Raw genomic sequence first — 19541 nt, forward strand, 5'->3', positions numbered from 1 at the left:
CGGCGCTCGACGCCCCTCCGGCGCCCCGCTATTGCCGCTACTGCCGGCTGCGGGGCCGGAGCCGCGGGGCGAGCCGGGGCGAGGCCGCCGCGGTCGGGGCCGTGCGGCGCTACGGAGGGCTCCGCGCCGCCGTCCCCGCCGGTACCCGCGGCCTTGCGGCGCCGTTCCGAACGCCGGGCCCGGCGGGGCGGCGCCGCGTTGTGGGCTGGCGGGCGGGCGTTGGCTGCGCTGCCCGCCCGCGCGTCCCAGCCGTGTGTCCCAGCCGTGTCGGGGCGGCCCGTCGGCTCGGCTCGGCTCAGGGCGCGTTTCCGGAGCGGAGCGATGCACTGCAAAACGCGTGGGAGAAGCTGCTGTCCTGACTGTGGCTCGTCAAAGTTGGCGCATCAAAGCCGCGGCCAGCAACAGGTGGTGCGGAGCACTCGATATCGAGCTCTGGCTTCAGATGTTGCCACAGAAAAAGGGTAAAAATACCTAAGTGTACCCTTACCATTGACTTACGTTTTTTTGTTTTGTTTTTTCCTCCTGGAGCATAAAGCAATACAACAGAAGGCAGCTGTGCAGGATGGCTGCTCTCAGCCCATTGTCCCTCATTGTAGGAAATTGGATTGACAGCATTACCTGTAATAGAACAAACCATCTTACGAGTCTATTTGCAGACTTCGTGTCCCGTGTTTGTCTCTGGTGTTGTTTCCCTTCTAAATTTTCCAGAAATCAAAATAATAACTGACTGAAGATGAAGGCAACTGAATTTGCAAAGTGTCGTTTGTGCTGTACGAATATGTGTATGTTATGGATGTGAGTGAAAAGTGTTGCCCTGTAAATGTGGTGTCAGGTGTTCCCAGCCTCCTGGACTGATAAACCGTTCCTTGTCCCTGTCCTGCAGCAGCTTTAACTGCTTTATGGACTTCGGTCTGGAGGTTGTTGCTGCAAATCCCTCATTCTGATACAGGCAATAGAAAAGGCTTCTTTTAAAACATTGTTCTTAAGAGGGTAAGAAGAAGGGAATGATGTATGTTTTCTGAACTAATTCACAGGAAAAATCAATCAAGCTTGAAATGCAGGCAGCACTCGCCAGATTGGAACAAGCAGGCCTTGGGCAGCAAAACAGAAACCACAATATTATGGTGAAATAGAATACAGTATTAATTGTTATTGTGGCTCCTCAGACACTCGCTGTGATCACTGTTTCTTTGTGTCATGATAAATGAACTTAAAGGGACCAGCATTATGCTGTCTGAAAAACTACTTCTCCCAGGACAGCTCACTGATGCTTTCTAAAGTGCAGCTGGATCAAAGACCACATTTTCTGCTGTAAGCACAAAGGTCATCTTCTTGGGGTCGCTTATGCTGTGTATACATGACAGTGTTGTATAAAGCCTTGCATGCTCTTGGGAGATGTGCTGTCAGACTTGATTGTTGTGACACTGGCGCATCGTGTGGTGTCTCTGAAAGAAAAGGAAGGAATGTGAATATAGCACTATTTTCTTGGACACAGCAGGTTATTGGCTATGTGTTCTTGTTTCTGTTCATTGTGAAGGTTCCTTGTGTAATCTGGTAGCGAAAAGACACTTGGGAGCCATGCAGTTGGATATCCCATGTCTCTGCTGGGCCGTCCTGAGGGACTTTCTATTCTGTGAAACTCAGGAGCCGCCTTTTATTTTCTGCTTGACGTTGTAGGAGTTCTTATTTGCAGCAGTGCCTAGATGAATGTTAATGGTTTGCTGTTTGACTGGAAACATCTGTGTACTGATGTCCTAATCTGCTGCTTAGTTCCTGAACTGAGTGTTTAAGAAACGTTCTCAAAATTGTTGTCTGTGGACTTCTGTTACAGCGACTTTAAAATAAGGAAAAATTCAGAAGTACCAGATCTTTTCAGTTCCCTTTGACACTGATTGTGATCTTTCTAATTGCTGTAATTTGCCTGGCTTTTAACATGGTGCACTTTGTGGTAGAGCTGGAGAAATAGAGGAACTTCCTATTGGGTTGTTCCGCTCACAGCAGCGCACAGCTTAACCTTCCTACCTAGTAATGAGGCAGTGAGCCCTGCAACAAAGAAGTGGGAGAGGATAAGAGATCTGGTGTTGTGTGATCTTACGTCTTTCTTCTGCAGGAAGAACTTGTTACTGCTGTGGTTGTGCGTGTCTAGCAGGAGTTTCACTTGGACCTGGAAACATGGGCAGTTTACTACAACAGCATCAACTTCATCCTCGGTTGTTTTCATCTCCGTGTATTTTTATCTGCACTGTGTCTAGCTGAGCTGGTTCTGTAGCTGACCTTACGTGTGTATGTGAACACAGCTGCCTTTGGCTGGGAGCATCGTCACAGTGGAAGTTACTCAAGTGTTTGTCACAGGGTGATGAAGGCAGCCAAGTGGGAGGCACCCTTGAATCAGATATGCTGAGTGCTGCACCTGGATCACGTGTCAGGGAAGCATGCCAGCGTGTAAGGGAGGAGGCAATAAAGACAAATGTAGGAAGAAATGCCTAATTCTGGTGACTATATGTTACCCAGTCACCAAATGATTGTTTGCTTGGGTGGTTGTTCAAGTTGTATATGCTACACTGTTCTGTGATTCATGTTCATGTTCATTGCAATAATTATTGCGGTACGCTTAATATGGTGATAAATCTATATAAAGACTTGTATATCATATTGCTTTGTACCAGAGGCCTTTGAGAGCAGGTCAGACAAATGTCTGTCTGAAGTGACATAGTTGACGCTGCCTGGAGAAAACAGGGAGGAGTAAAAGGGAGTTACTAAACATAGCTTATGAAGGTATCTGAGGTTTGCATTTCAGCAGAAGGCACAAGCAGAAGGAGGTGTGCTTTGGATCCCATGCTTATACCTCATTATATGTCAAAATTAGGATGCAGACAGGCATTACTCATCACAGACCAAGAGCCTTGAACAAGGTGGTCTTCTAAGGGCAGGCTGAGCCCTTTGCTTGCTCAGTGTCTTCTGTCATTGGAATGAGTGTTTAAAGACATCTTGCTGTCCTTCGGCTTGTTCTTTGCAGGAAAAAAAAAAAGCCAGAAAACTCACTTCTCTTGGGAGTTGTAAGCTGTGACTTTGTGGGCTAGAGAGGAAGTCACTTGGAATCGGAAATGCCAGGTTTTGCCTGCTTCACTATTTTGTCTAACCAATAGCTTGGGTTGAAATGAGAGAATATCCAGTAACATCCAGTGAGCAGCCAGCGTGTTCCTACATGTGCTGCTGCTTCTTCTTTAAACGGTGCCAAAAGTGAGCAGTGCTCCAAGCGAATTGCCCACGTCCTTGGCTGCAGCGGTCGCCTGCCGGCCTGCTCTTCCCTTGGCGCTCACACAGGCTGTCAGGGCAGGCGCTCTGTGCGCTGGGCCACGGGGAGCTGCGGCAGCACAGACAACTCCGTTTGGAGCTTTGGTCTGGAATAGCGCACAGCAGAGCGAGGGGGGGGAAATTGACCCAGCTCTCCTTGGAAAATTCTTTGGGGATTTGTAACTTAGAATCTAACTTTAACAAAAAGAAGGCAAAATCCATGGAAAATTTACCCAAATCATTTAAAACAAAACCACTCTTAATGCGTGCAATTGAAGAACACGAGGGTAAAACGATGAGTTTCAGTAGCAGCGGTGATTCTGAAGGCTTTGAATGGCTGTTTAGTCAAAAGTATAATTGTCACCAGCCTTCCCCAAGTTATGGGACACATCTGACTTATCATCAGAGAACCAGCTAGACAAAGATGTTACAGTTTCATGTTACAGTTCTTCCTTCATGTTTCCCATGTTTAATTTAGCAGTCCGTGTTGGCATTAAGCCCTGGTGCCAAATTTGTGTCAAACTTTGAAGTCCCTTTATAAAAGGGAGTCTGCTAAGAATGAATAAGCTGCACATGACTTGAATTTTCAATGTGGAAGGGGCAAAGCCATTGTGTCATCTACAAAGGAGAGATTGAACAGGTTGTGAGTTTGAGATTTGTGTTCAAATGCTGTCAAACAGATGATCCTAAACATCTTGGAGGATGTGACATACAAAGACTTTTTCACGTCTGTCTTTTTGGAGCAGGGAAGAACTCATTTTTAAGTTGCAGAACCCAGAGCAGCTGTACCTGGGCTAGTGTCAGCTGCTGCTCAGTTGCTTTTGCTTCAGGCACAGTCATATGAATGCCATTTGTGGTCCTATGATAGCTGTGCAGAGCTTGCCTGAAAGGAACTCTTGTTCCACTACATAGATGTTGATGCATTTCTACGTTTGAGATATTTTTTAATAATGTTTCCTCCCTTCTGATGACCCCACTAAGCTGAGCTCTTTCATAGAGTGAAAAGCTATGATCCCTGTGTTGGTTAAAGCTTTGGAAATATTACCTTCAAATAACATGTAAATGTACTGTTTGAAAAGCTGGTTTGTAAGGGGTTCACGTAACTCTGCTTGCACATGTTGCTTTTTCATGGTCCCAACAAGGAATGGTACCTGATTAAACCAATTCCCACTGCCACAGTAAGCTGTTACCCTGTAACTGATGGAACTGTAACTGTTGGGAACGCCGGGACTTTGTGAGTGATGCCTTGGTAAACCAAAGTAGCAGAGGATGTGATGGGCACTGCTGGAGTGCATCCATAAGCAGCTGTGTTAGCTGCTGCCTGCTGCAGCGGGGGCTGTTGTGGCTTCCCGGTGAAGGTGTGCTTGGCCAGTGCTCATTCAAATCAAAGGATGCTGAGGGCTGTGTTTGTGTGCAGGGTTGGCAGGCAGTGTGTGGAGGTGGGATGGAATGAACCCATTCACTCCTCTTGGTCCCAGGTAGGTGTCTCTGAGAGCTGATCCTTGGTAGCAGTGATGCAAAGCAAGCTAGGCGGGATGCTTGAGCAGTGGATGCCAGAGTGGAGCATAATTGGTGTCCTTCATGGTTAAGTGTGGGCTGTAGATCTGTTGTTTTGGAAAGCTGCTTATTACTGTTCTTTGCAGTAAAGCCCTCTTTATGTTCTTCTGTGTGCTGCTTGAAGTGCAGGGCTTTCTACTTTAAAACAAATCTGGGAATGGCTGTATGTGGTGCTTCTGTATGATCTAGTAGCTTTGGTTAGGCTTCTAATTTTTTTTTAATTTAATTGGATCTAATTTCAGTGTATTCTTCTGTCTAGAAATTCATTGAGTTTGAGGATTCTCAAGAACAAGAGAAAAAGGACTTGCAGACCAGAGTGGAAGCATTAGAATCACAGACTCGACAGCTTGAACTAAAAGCAAAAAACTATGCTGATCAAAGTGAGTACAACCAGATTGCACTTCATTCAATGTGATATTATTGTGTTTAAAATTTATTTTGTACATGGGTAATCATATGCTAAGTATCTGTGCTGATTTCTCTGTTTTCACAGGTAACTCCTGTGCAAGTTTGTTTTCCTTAAGATTAAGGCAAAACAATTAGACGCAGGCTCTGTTATTGTTAACCCGATTCTTCTGGTGTCTGTTCTTTTGCTTTCCATTTAAATCATGCTATGTTCTTGCTTAACATCTTCCTCAGGAGATGTTCAGAATTTATTTTATGACAAATAACTATGGAATAAACTTTCTCACAAGCAAACTTGTTTTATTAAACCACTGTCTGTCCTAAAAATAAATGTGGCCTTTAACTGTAGAAGTGCTGCTGGGTTGATTAATGCTTCTTGTTCTAATCGGCATTTGTATGATTTTTGAATTATTATGAGGCATTTAGCTTTTACAGAAAAACAGTTGAGTGCTTCTACTATGAGATGTTCTGTGAAATTACAAAACTTGAAGAAACTTTGGAGAAAATGTAGCAATGGTTTGTTAGCCTGAAGTAGCGAGGTAGGAAGCGAATGTAGTGCAGCTTAAGCTTCCAGCTGGGCTGCAGGCTGAGCCAGTGGTTGATTGATCATGAGTTTGTCTACTTCTAGTTTTATGAACAGTAGAAAAGTAATACATTAAAATGCCTTAGAAATCCCCTTGTTTCATTTCCCCTGCCCCTAGAAAGACCTGTGCTGCTATTCATTATTTTCCTGTGAGTCTGTTAAGGGTTCAATGAAGGTTATGATTTTTGTTTTCATTAAATTTCATTCAGCAGAGTATAGAGATAACATTCATATTAATTCAAGTAATCAATTTGTCCAGCTGGTGACAGGTGATTGAAAGCTAACTTCTATTGACCTAAGACTGGAATGTCTGTTAATACCCAGCTTTTATTGCTGGGCTGCATACAAATGCGGTGACAGCTTGTATCAAGCCTGGACAGGTCAGGATAAGATCTGCTTCTAGAAGCAAGCTGCCAGCTGTCAGAATACCCCTTCCTTCAATGATTGTTTCTCTTTTGTTCCTCCTTAGTCACTTTTGTACCTGTAGTGCAACAAGACAGAGCTTTCTTTTGTCAGCTTAATTATTCTGTGAAGTCTAGTTCTCATGGTTGTGAGTGGGTCTGCAGCCAGGTAGGAGTACTGGTGCACTAGTGTTGTTATGAAAGTAGATGGCATGCACAGCTGAATCTTTCCAGAGTTTGACCTGTCAGAACAATGGGAACTTCTTGTCTTCCTGTGCTGTGACTTTTGTTAGCAAACTCCATGATCTGTTGGTGACTTTGAATGCTGTTGGCAAAACTTAGCAGCAGTTACTTTGACAGGTCTGTTCAGTTTCATGTTCTCAGGTTCTGTACAGACAATTCCTCTGATGGAACCAGGATTATTAATTTCCAGTAGTTCATAGATCAGGTCAGGATAAAAACTGGTTGTTGTATAGTATACTGCAGTATCAGAAATATGAGGGTTGTTGTGAATGGGAATGTGTATGGTTGAAAGCAGCAGCCAAAAACAAATGCTAGAAGCAAAGTAGGGTGGTCTATTTTGGTAACAAAGGGCAGTATGTCCAGAATGCCTGCTTTCTGTGTCCACAGCCCAGGCAACTTGTTAGTGGGGGGACCCTGTGCTCTGACAGCAGGATTGTGGCATTGAGATTGTGTCATATAACATCTACTGTCACTTTGGTCACTACAATAAAAGAGAACAGATTGCACAGGAAGAGGCTTTTGGGTTCCTGCTAACGTGTGGCAGCAGGCTTGGGGTTTTGTTGCAGAAATTGCACTTGGTGTTATGCACATCAATATACTCCATCGTGAACCGCTGTGAATCTGTTGACATGAAGCACTTTTTGCCTTCAGCATTGAGTGTGTCTGTATGTACAATTTTAGGCCTTTAATTACATCGTGTACGTATTGTTAATAAAACTGTTAGCATGACAAACTCATTTGTTCTGGTGGAACCACTGAATTGTGGCTAGAACTATTTTTTTGTGAGAAATACTGCTGTTGAAACAGTTACCACAGTGGTATGAAGTTCTGGAGTTAGGTTCAGTTTAAGCCATTCAGAAATCTTTGTAATGGAGAAAAACCTTTTGTCTTGGTGGCATTTCGAGAAATGATAGAGCTGTGTGGAACATTGGGTTTTGCTTATGATTTGGGTTGGTAATGTTGTTTAAGACAACATGAAAGCCCTACAGATCCTTGAAATGTTGCCGATGCCGTGAGATCAAAGAGGCACGAACATGGCTGTGAGCACCTCATGACTATTATGCAACTGAACTGTTTCTGGTGATCTACATTTCCAGGGTATGAGAGCCATACTGCTGTGTATATTCCTGAACTAGTCTAACTTTACTGTATTCTCTTCTCTCCTATTTTATAGACAAATCCTATGATACCGAAGATGCCAATATTTTAATTCAGTGGTTGTGATTTTGAGTCTTCCAGCTATGTTTCTTTTTCTCTTCAACTTCCTATACCACTATCTGTGCATTTAAATGGGCCTGTGGTATTGCTGACTGCTGCCATTCTGAGCAGTGGTAGAGTTAGCGCTGGTAACGGAATTGGGGATGCCTGGCACAGGGATCAGTAAGCAGATACAGGAAGGCCAAGCCAGGTTTTATCAGAGTACAGAGTCTGAGATAGCAACATCAGTTTATTGGATACCACTTCATGCATTACCTGTAATTAGTGTCGGTGGAATGCAGTAGATAGTAGATGAAAATGGGATGTGAGAATGCAGTTATTAATCTACTTTCCAGTCTCAGAATTAAAGCATTCTTGAGCCTTACAGACAGCTCTGTGAAACACTGTTGTGTGGTTTTGCCAAAGCATGAGCCTAGATGTGGAATTTAAACACTTCTGGGTGTATTACGTCATGGAGATGGACTGGAGAGCTGTCTGCTGCCTTTGGGCTGGAAATTATAATTCTTGCTGTTAAAGTACTGTGCACAAATACAGGCGTTCAGATGCTGGGTGACCTTTTTGATGCCTTCTGATGAAGAATAACTGTAAGAGTGAGTAATGATTTGTTTTGGCACAAAATAAGTAGTTTAAACTCTTACTACTGCTTAACACTGAAGTTGGAGTTAGTGAAATGTTACAGTGGCCATTATTGGTATTTCTGCTGTTTTCCAGGAGATGCTTAATAATGTAGAATGGAAAATGGGTAAGAGGTGGGAGTGCATCTTTGAAGGTAACTCCGTGTGCTAAATGGTATCCAAGCCTTGAGCAGAGTAGATAATATTCTCTCCTACTTAAGAGCTTATGTGCTATACCTCACAGCAACTGAGTTACCTCACAAATTAAATGAACAGCAGTGAAAAGCATGAAAACAGTATTTACATTGTTTTGCAGCTGAAAATGATGCTTCACTGGAACAGGCTGCCCAGGGAGGTGGTGGAGTCTCCTCTGGAGATGTTCAAGACCTGCCTGGATGCCGACCTGTGCGACCTGCTGTAGGGAACTGCTTTGGCAGGGGGTTGGACTCGATGATCTCTGGAGGTCACTTCCAACCCTTACAATTCTGTGATTCTGTAAAATTGTCAAGTTTTTACTGACTTAGATTTCCCCATGTGAAACTTAGAGATGTTTGGTTTTTTTTTTTCCATTGCAGTATTAACGATTTTACACTCAAATGTACTGAAATAATCATCACTTATGTCTGTATTGCCTTGCAGAATCATTCAGTGCCAATTGCATCAAGGTTTTCTTGTTCTTCCTCCCGGTTCGTGACATGGGGAACTAAAAAAGAAAATCTTCTGTGCACTTAGGTATCATGTGGGATTATGTTTGTGGCCACATCCAACCAGCTGGGCTGGAATAAACCTATCATTTGAAATTGAAGAAGTGGGAAAAGCATCTTATTTTGTGTCAACCAGTTACTAGTTACCATGGTTCAGTTTTTCCTCCATATGTTACAAATGTATTTGTTTGCTGTCAGCCACAGCCTAAATCAGTGAGCTGCCACACTGCTGCTCTGGAGGAGGAATAGGAGAGGGGAAGAGGTGGCAGCCTGGGCCAGCAGTGCCCTGGGAGCTGCAGGAGGGAATGAAAGCCTGAGTGGCAGGGGCAGATGCCCGTTGCGTTAGTGCCCATGCATGGGATAAAGCACTTGTGTTTGTGTTCAGTGGCTGTGGTGTCAGTTTGTTCCGGGGGGGGCGGCAGGGGGAAGGTGTGAGGGAGGAGTTGCATTCTGGATATGCTGGTAAGCTACTCCTGCTGAAAGGAGCACACAGGTGAAAGGGTTTGGTTGCAGAAACGTGCTGCTGTTGTGTGGCTCTGTGGCCTGGCAGCCCATGGTCTCAATTTGCACTGCTGGTTTTCTCTGTAAGTTTCCGTTGTGCCTCTGTCCTTGGGTTGGTGTTACCTGAGCAGGGAAGGTCGGTGCCAGCCCTCCCAGGGTCCTATGGGAGCTACAAAGCAAGTTAAATAGCGTGAAGGCCCTACAGATGTTTAGAGACAGAGTCAGTGCATGCAGTTTTCAGAAGCTTTTGTTGTCAGTCTTTAGGAAAAATTTACTGTTAGCTGCAATGTCTTTTGTTTGTTTTATAACTTGATCAGACATGAATTCTTGTGACAGCAGAGGGCACCTCTGAGTTCTACAGGGAAGTGCGGCGCAACGATGTGCTGTTGTTTGTTTCTTTAAATCAGAGGTTTAACACTTAAATTCTTCCCCTTCTCTTCCCTCACATGTTAGGTGGGTGTCTGAGGCTGACACCAGTCTCCTAAGCATCTTTTACAAGAGCTACAGATACATGCAGAATGGATTTGTATTAACTTTAGCTGTAATGATGCTGCTAGCTCTGCTCCTAACTACTGCTAAAATGTTTCAGATTTCAACCTTGAATCTGGCAAGTCAGACACACAGATATCAAAACCTTGCAGTAATAACCTGCAGCTTGCTTGTCTAGCTGAGATGGCTCTTTAGGAATGTCACATCTTTTTCACGTTAAAGGTGACTGCAGTGTATCTTGTTATACAAGAGTGGAACAGCTTTGGAATCTGCTTTCTGGAAAAATCCTTTTGAGGCTAACTTATTTAAAGGGACTGTTGGGTTAGTTACAAGAGAAACTGAAACAACTCTCTGTGTCTGGATAGCTGAAAAGATTCCCAATGGAGGCAGTGGGCTCTGAGGATGAAAGCATTGGTTGCTGGTCTGGGTCTGCCCAGGGCTGAAGTGCAACCAAGGTAGCGTACTGAATTTGACAGAACAGCTGGAGCACAGATATGGTTCTGTGCCTTGCAGGGTAATCAAGCACAAGTTTCATTACAGAGTTCAAGATAGCTTTTACTGGGGGGAAAACTATGCATTAAAACAAAACAAAATCCAGCAAACACAGAATGTCTGACTTTAGAGCTGCAAACATTGTGACCCAGCTGTTGGGCTGGTTCTATTTCCCACATCAGGTGACACAAGATAGCAATTCATATTGCTTGCTGTAGGTCTCATTTGGGACATGAGACCAACATTTGGCAGCTGATGTAACCACACAGACTGGTTTTCCTCAGAACTGTTGCTTTTACTGCTTCAGGAGAAAATGCAGGGCAGTTACTGCCAGGAGTCTTCTGCCAAGGTTGGTATTCTGTTTCCATCTGAATGAGTGTAGAATTTTCACCTGTACCCTCAGTACTGCATTTAGCCTCTGCCAGTTCTGTGAAAAAGGTGAAGAGCAGCAATAGTTTCATTGCAGCTGTACTTATGGCTCCTTTTTACCAAGTCATTTTCCACTGTTTAATCTTTGAGGGCATATATTAGCTTCCTTAGATTGAGACATTACCTGGGGTTTGTGGTGTGGGAATCGACAGTCCACTAGATGGAGCAGAGCGTACGGTGAGCTCAGGAGCCCACAAAGACTCGTGCTACTGCACTGGAGGCTAAAATGGAATGGAGTAGGAAAATAGAGCAGCAATTGACCTGCTTCAAAGTAAATCTGCTAATGTGCCTGAGCAGTAGTGTGAGAGTAGGCTGAAACCAGCTGACATTAGTAACTGCATATGTGTGTTTTTAAATTAGGGGAGTAGTGTGCTAGTGATTTGGATGGCAAAGTTTACTGTAATCATTCTGTTGTGTTTCTGGGTCTTATCACTTTCAAGCTAAATACTTGTTTGATAGCTTCAGTCCCTGTTTCAGTCAGTGGATGTCATATCTGTTCTTTAGCAGCTTACTGGATCATGAAGTCCTACTGGCTTTTAGGATTGGTTATACTTGATTTGTACGTTTGCAGTGGGACCAGCTTTTAAGAGCAGAGTTGGATGAATGCTGTCCAAGCAGAGCCTTCGGGTGGTCATATGCCAGGAAGGGTTCATTAGTGAGCTGGGACCTTGTCCTGCCTCGTGTAGCAGGAGCTTAGTTCCATCCCAAAGCATCCCACGGGCTTGATTTAGTGTTCTAGCAGGCCTGTTTTTCTTTCTCCCCCTCAGGCTTATCAGCAGTTTGAGGCAGAGGACAACATACAGATGGAGGGTGTGCCAAACTTGGTAAAGCCAGCAGACTTGGGAGGTAAGCCCTGATTCCTGAAAAGGCAGGGTGGGCAGCTGGTCACACAGGTCTCTGTAGTGCTGTCAAGATGTAGGCACTCCAGAGGCTTCTGTAATTTATTGGAATACATAAACTCCTTTTTTAGGCTTGCTTGGTTTGATTTGAGAGGATTTGTGTTCGGATTGGTGCTTGAAGTCAGTGAATGTGTTAGGGTATTCATAGGGCTGGAGAAGTTTGCAGTTGGACTTGGAGCATGAGTCTGTAGTAGTGTTCCTATGGGATGCTTTCATACTGGAGGTTGGACACCAGAGGGTACCCTGGGTCATCCACTCCTTTATGCAGTGGCAAAGTGAAACAGAGCTGACAACAATTCAGCAGTTCAGTTTAAATGTGCTTCTGTGTGCTAGTGGGAGGCTTTTTGTCTTCTGTTTTGTTGCAGTTAACTTCCTGTTCCTGCTGATGGGAATGCATGTTTAGTAGTGACTCAGTGGGTTTGTTAGTTCTGGGGCCAGAACCTCATAGTAGTCTTCAAAAGCTTTCTGTGCTGTTCTTTGCTAGATTCAGGTACTGTGTGCACAGTGATCTGGAGGCAATATGCGATCTCTTCCCCACTATTCAGCTGGGAGTGAGTTCGAGTGGATTCGTGTGGTCAGGATCATCTCCTTGATGCAGAGGCATGGTCTGGCCAGGACAGGTTACCTGTTGGCATTGGAAAGGCTTCTTTTGAGGTCTTTTGATGTGGATCGGAGGGTATGTAAGCTTAGTTTACTCATGCTTGTGAGTGAAGCTCCCAGCTGTAGGGCTGTAACATGGGTGCATCCCTCCAGGAGCCTTCGTGGCTTGGAACTTCCGTGCATAATAACAACAACTCTGTGACTTGATTTCAGGAAACATTTAAAATTGGGTGATAAAAGGAGAAAACATCATGCTTTGTTATGGAACCACAGCCACTGTGCAAGTGCTTGTTACATGGATAGCAGCGGGCAGAGCTTTTGTGGATTTCACAGAGGAAAGGAAGGGTATTTGCAGTGTGTAGTGTGGCGCTTTAATTAATTGTTGTGAAATACATTGTGTAAGGTAATCCTCCCAGAACCCTCCTGATAAAAAGTAATCTGGAGTCAGCTGTCCAGATGCTGGTGTGTGGTGCTGGGTTGGAGTGCATCACCAGCATCCTTTAGCTGCTGGTGAGGCTGCATTGAGCTGAGGCCTGGTGTGGGCTTGGGATGGGGCAGGCAGTGGGTGCTGCAGGGCTGCCATGCTGCTCCATGGCTCCTGGACACCATTTCTGGGAAGGCTGCACAAAAGACAAAGACAATCAGTGACGTGCTTTGTGTTTTCAGGCTGCTTACCTGTCCTAAAGCAGGTCTTGCACAGCTGAAAGGTTGCCGGATCCATGGTCTGTGAGGGAGAGAACTTGGATGCAAGGCCAGGAGAGTGTGCATAGAGAAATGAGGAGTGCTGGAGCTGCTGGGCTCTGCCTTGCAGCTGTGAATGAGTTCTTGCTTGGAATAAACCAGACTGTCTAATGGGCATCTCTTGTAAAATGTTTTTCTGACTACTATGCCCATCAGTCTAAGATCCTGAGTCAAATTTGTTTTGTCATGTCATGCTTTGTAATTACAGGTTCTGACACTTCTTTCCATGGGCGCTTACTGTAAATTTCCATCTAACGTGCTCCTGTATGAGGAAACTTACGAGATCTGTTGCCTAAAAATAATGAACTAAATCCATTTTTTAGATGTAATGTTTGTGTCCTTCGTTGCCTCCCAAAAATGCAGATTTGCATATGTATTGTGCAGCAAAAATACATAGGCAGATGTAAAAACTGTTGTGTTTTTGACTGCTGCTTAACCCAGAGAGCTCTTATTCATCCTGATAATGGTCAGAAAGGAAAGCATTCAATCTTCCATTAGTATAAATGAAGCTTGATTTAATAATTTTTCGTGAGGTATTTATAGGTGGAGTGCAAAAGGTTGTGTGAAGGAATGTAATGTTCTTCTAAAAGCAAGATTAGATTAGGAGCTCAAGGTGTTTATTATACAGAGTGGAGCGAAGAGACAACTGTGTCCTTCTGTTCCAGTATTTAACTCAGGCAAAGATTTTTTTTTTGATTGGAACCTACATGCAATAAAACATTGAGGCAGAACACAGATAGTTGGAGCAAAAAGGAATGAGAACTGATTTTCAGAATACCCAGTCAGCAATAGCAAAATGTGCAAATAGCAAAGAAAGTGCTGGCATTTGTCTTCAGATAATGTGCTTTGCAATATGTCTCTGGGGGTAACTATAAATTCTGAGTTTCCCAGGGTATTTAAACAAATGGAATATGGAAAGGGAGCCTCAGTTACAGAACTTGAAACACCTGCTTATATCACAGAAGTATCATGCCATGGTATACCCAAAGAGAATGTTGGAATGCACGTGTAGAACTAGCAGCAAAAAAGATCTGTTATTTCTAGTTCATCTCCTTTAATACTAATGTATTTCCTGAGATGTTACTTAAATCTGCTAGATGTATTTTCATTTCTTGCAATGCTTACAGAAGTACTCAGATATTTTTTTCAGTGAATTGATTACCTTAATACTCAGGGAAATAGGAGTGAATTGACTTGAAGCTATTAAAAATACTTTGTTAGATAAATTTGCTGTAGAGAAATTTGCTTTAGGAAACCATTGTAAAGCCTTAACCAGAGCTCACAGTTCTCATCCTATATTGAGTGCAGCTAAGTGATGCAGCTTCTGCTTTTCTTTAGGTCTTCCTTGTTCATGTGTGGGAAAAATCTGGAGTGATGCAAGCAGTGAGCTGTTCTTGAATGTGAAAATGTTTTTGTGGGGCTGGAGATCAGCTGGGGAAAATAATTAGTGCTTTGGATTTCAAGGACTGCAATTTGTAAGATTGGGATGCTATTTTCAGGAAGTTCCAGCGACAAGAGGTTGAGAATAGAAAAACTGCCTTACTTTTTTATTCTGCTCTTTCCTATTCATTACTAAGAATATTCTTGTGTCTGGTCTAGTTGACTAATCCTGAACAAATCAAAACTTTTTTTTTCAGTTTCATGAATCTAGTTTTAATTCCCTTTTCAATTTTATCTTCTAGTTAGCAGACTTGAGGAGAGGGAGGCAGAACTCAAGAAAGAATACAATGCTCTTCATTCAAGACATACAGAGGTAGGTCATTACATGGAGGTGAATTCAGAGTACCTTTATGGGCTTTCCCATAGATGAACGTTCTTGTTCTGAACAACTGGGAAAACTGTTGGATGTTTTTGTTGACTCGTTAATGCTTGGATGTTTGTATTGTTAATGTTCATTGTAAACTGATGTTGTTCAACATGTACTTTTCATCTCATTCACATCTGTGTGCATGTTTTTCCATGGTAGTTTGCTTATACATTTGTCAGTTCTGCAGCTTTCTTAGGTATTCAGAATTTGAACAAACAAAAATTTGCTTTTTCATGTGTTAAATATGATTACTCATCAGAGTGCATTAGTAATCTTCAAAGAAATAGAAACAAAAGTACAATCCTGGCTCTCTATCAGCAGTTATCCTGAAGTATTGGTCTTGTGCTGTTCAAGAAGCAAACAAGCTCAAAAGCAGTACTACTGAGAGTTGTGATCAGAAGTCCATATCGTGCTTAGTGATAGCTGCTACAGTGATGGCAGTGCAAGTCTGACTTCGTCTGTGAAGTTAAATAAAACAATAGCAGCACTACTGAAGTCAGATCTGGAGTAAAAAGGGACTGAAATGCTTTGTCTTCTCCCATGCAGGGAGGCTTGCTGCCTAGCTAGTGTATTTATTTCAGTAAGGAAATCGCTATGTTTTGTTAATAATTCTGATTAGTTTGAATAGTTCATCACTGAGCACAGTTCCTATTCTTCCCTTATTTTGATTGCTTGCTTTCTTCCCTGAGAGCTCACATAGCTGGGTTGAGATCCCTGCTGGCAGAGGGGAGAGCAGTATTGATATTCCTGGTTCAAAAGATGTAGAGAAAGAAGCAAGTGTGAATGTTGGTTTTGGTTGCCCTTAATACATGGCAGTTCTGAGATGAATGTCCTGTAACAGAGACAACAGCTGGAAGTGGTTTGGAACTGCAGCTGGTTAAGAGTTCTGAGTATTGCACCGAACTTCTGCTCTTCGTATTTTCTTAATTTCTGTTTGTTGAAATCTTACTGTAGTCAGGATCGAGTTTGGTACTGAATAGTTAGTCCAGAGTGCAGCATCTGTTGAAAACCAGAAATCTAACTGAAACGAGAAGTGACAGAGCTTCATGCTGCTCACTTACTTAAGTTCTGCCTCCTTTTGAGCTGGAAGCACTTGAAGTGCTGTGCCTGCAAGGGCTTGGTGTGGTTAGAACCTATGAGCGCTGGAAATGGCACTGTTTTTGTTGAATCTGCTTTTGCAGTGTCGAATTAACTAAGTGTATTGGGCACCATTAATTCAATGCAATCTAATGAAACATTCCAAATATCTTTTTACATAGGTTTTGCTCCAAAATGGACAGCGGCCTCTACTGGTTTGATTCCAATTTATTAAGTGCTTTTATTCTTCTGCTTTCTTTGGTGTAGGGAAAGTCTTTGTTGGGCTTTATTATCACCGAGGTGACTATGTCCTCCCTTAGGAAGGAAATAAGCTGTATCAGCGTTTTAATGCTGGTTTCTGGCATGTATTTCTCACTTATGGAGTGTCTGTAATAATCCTGTTCTCCCCTCTTCCCTTCTGAAACTTCCTGCTTCCCTTTCTCCCAACATACTCAAATGTCTATGTAGGAAATTAACTTTTTTTTTAAATGCCATATATTTTGGCCAGTACTCTGCCTACTTTAAGCCCAAAGTTATGAAGTGTATTGGGTTAAATGCTTCTGTTACAGTAAGTGTTTCCGAAACCTCTTTTTATGTTGGCCTTTTCCTAGGAAGGAATATTTCTTTCCTTCTCAATTAGCATCACCATGGTCTTTGCAAGTGATCAATCTCTGGTGCTTATTGAAATAATGATTAACCAAATAATGAACAGAGAATTCATTGGGTTTTTTTTAACTCTAAGATGTTGGCAATGATTGCTCTGACAGATGTCACACTGAAAATGCAACATGACCGTAATTTCTGCAGTCTTAACTTCTAGCAGTTGTTCTCCATTCCCCCTGCTTTTGCTGCTTGCTTCCCTTCATCTCCCCTCCCAGAAATACAGTTCAGCATTTCAGGCTTGGATGGCTTCTTCTCCCTCTGGCCTTTCTTGAGGCCCTGTGACCATGTCTTCTTTCAGCTGTGGCTGAGCTACTCCTATGAGTTCCACATTATCAGAATGGACCAACACTTCCTTAAACTGGCCAGACCATGGGAAGTTACGCCTGCAGTGTGATGCAGAGTCCTGAATCTCTGATACAGCACATGGAGTGCTCCATCCAGCTCAGCCTGCTGGGCATGGTGCTCTGCATAGTGGCTCCGGGCTGCCAGCCTGCTCTGTGAGGAGCTGCCTGCAGCTGCGGAGACAGCAGCACTGCCCTGACTTGCTGAAGTTCAGGAGACAGGATTTAGCCTTGATCCTTTTGTCTAATTAGACCTTTCATCTCTTTTATGTACAGTGAAAGATGAGTGTGAGTGCAACGTATTCCGTAAGCTTCCTCCCCTGCAAGTCAGTCTGTGCTTGAGCTAACTGGCTTGATGATAAATGGATTAGCATATGGTTACCTGAGCAGTTGAGTGGCAGACTGGGGGGCAGATTGCGTAGCTGGACACTTGCAGTAGGTGGCTGGGAGGATGACATCTTCAGACAGAGCGGATGTATAAACGCAGCTTGAACGTGTTCTCTCATCCCTGCTGTGACAAGTGGTGTGCAGGTCTTGCTCTGATCTTGCTCTGCTTGGGTACCCAGAACAGATGAGCAGTAAAGCAGTGTGCTGAGCTGTATTTTAACTTCTGGAATTATAACTTTGCAAACTGTTGTTTCCCTCTTTCTATAGCTATAAAGGACCAGATGCAGGAAATGGTCATACAGCCACAGTGACACCAAGTGAGAAGGTTAAAGGGTTGGCAGTGGTCTAATCCAAAAATCTTTGAATCCTTGTTGTGTAGACTGCAGAAGAGAATTCTGTTTCTTAATTGTAGCTTATCTCAGATACTGTTCTATTTCATATAAAATTGGTTCCTTGTATTACCTGTTAAAGGGGACCTGTTTCCTGCATACTCTTGCTGGCATTTGTTTACCTTCATTGCAAAGAGCTGCAGTGACTTGCAGCAAGCCCAATGTAGGATGACAGTATTTTTTTTCTGTACAGATGATAGGGAGCTTTTTTTTTTCTTTTTTTTCCTTTTTTTTTTTTTGTTTTTTGTTTTTTTTTTTTTGTTTTAAAGGCTTGGCTAAAAACTCTGTTTACTACTCAAGTGGAAAACTGAGGCCAAACAGTGCTTCAACATTTTCTTGACAGTTGAATAGCACCTGTATAGCACTTCTCTGCCCAGATGCTCACAGTAAAGCCCTTTCCTGTTCAAGCAAGCACTTACAAAACAACAAAAACAACCTTTGGGATGTGCAAGGCTAACTAAGATGGTTCGATATCTCTTTTCCTGACACACAGAATAAGGGCTTAGTTTAATGAAGCATAATTGGGCCATGCAAGTTGCTGGCTGTTTTGCACTGATACAATGTGACAGAACAGTGAGCCTGTCTCTGGCACTGGACATGCACTCTGTGGGGTTCATTTGGATAAGCACGTGTCCTGAACCAGTCCACTGCTGGGAAACTGGAGGAGAAGGCTTAAGTGAAGATCTCTGTTTGCAGCTGTGGCTAGGCATGGTGCCAGTCTTAGCACCCTTAGGTTAGACTTGCTGTTCCACAAACTTTTCTACAGCCTTATGCTAAGCGTTAATAGTTTGATGGGTAAAGCCTGAGTTGAGGATCTTCACATGTTTTGTGCCCACCAGTGACATCATCTTTTACGTGGGTTAAGATGCGTCAGGTTCATCAGTGGCAATGGTGCTGGGGTGACAAGCTCATCAGAAACACAGGTGTAAGAGAGTTGCATGGAAACATATTTCGGATTTCTATACTGAATCACAGAGATTCTAAAAATATTAATTACCTTATTAGATCTAGATTATGTGGGACACACGAAGGTCTATATATACGGTGACACATTCCCAAAGGCAGGAGCTGCTTGTGTCGAACCTGGCTGGCTCTGCCAGGTGAGCAGTGATGCTGTTGTGCAAAGCCTGAGCTGACAGCAAAAGAGCTGCTGCAGCTGTCCTAGGGGAGCTGGGGCACTGACACAGAAAGGAGTGAAGGAAAGAGAAAGAAAGGTGCAAGGATGTCCACAACCTGGTTAAAGAAGTCCCAGTTACCATCCTGGGACTGTCTTCATATGTACTTGTGTGTCTGTATTGGGTGAACATGTTTGTAAGGGTGGAGATAGGAACCAGTGCCAGGATGCTTGTTGCCCTTCTCTGAGCACTTGCTGAAGTTCATGAGGTAGAAGAAGCAGTGCCTTACAGTTCTAGATTTTGTCACATTTATGAGGAGACAAAACCAACTATTTTTTTTTTTACATGGAAAGGTAACACATGGCTATTGCTTTATGCTCAAGGGAAGTGGCTTTGATGTTTATGTTGTAATATGTTGAAAGCTCATTATAGTCAGTTTGTGTGTGTTGTGCCCTGGGATGTGCTGATGTGAATTCTGAAATGCCGTTAGCTATGTAAGGTAAATTTTCCAAGTTCTGAGTTATCTTTAATCCTCTCAGGTATTGGTAACTGAGCAATGTATGTAATCACAAAAATGGTGGAGTGGTCAGTG

The 19541-nt window shown here is 43.3% G+C and overlaps 1 protein-coding gene across 2 annotated transcripts in view; it reads left to right on the plus strand.

Moving 5' to 3' along the window:
- The window catches only part of SPAG9 (sperm associated antigen 9), a 58808-nt gene that overhangs the window by 390 nt on the left and 38877 nt on the right, over nucleotides 1-19541 (plus strand). For both annotated transcript variants that reach the window (XM_042832868.1, XM_042832869.1), the window contains exons 2-4: nucleotides 2798-2819; nucleotides 5111-5231; nucleotides 14853-14923. In XM_042832868.1, coding sequence (XP_042688802.1) covers nucleotides 2798-2819; nucleotides 5111-5231; nucleotides 14853-14923 — 214 coding nt within the window. The remainder of the gene's footprint in view (nucleotides 1-2797; nucleotides 2820-5110; nucleotides 5232-14852; nucleotides 14924-19541) is intronic.

The sequence above is a fragment of the Centrocercus urophasianus genome, unplaced genomic scaffold, assembly GCF_019232065.1.
Source record: "Centrocercus urophasianus isolate 14NV4802_14NV808 unplaced genomic scaffold, USGS_Curo_1.0 seq_40, whole genome shotgun sequence".
NCBI lineage: Eukaryota > Metazoa > Chordata > Aves > Galliformes > Phasianidae > Centrocercus > Centrocercus urophasianus.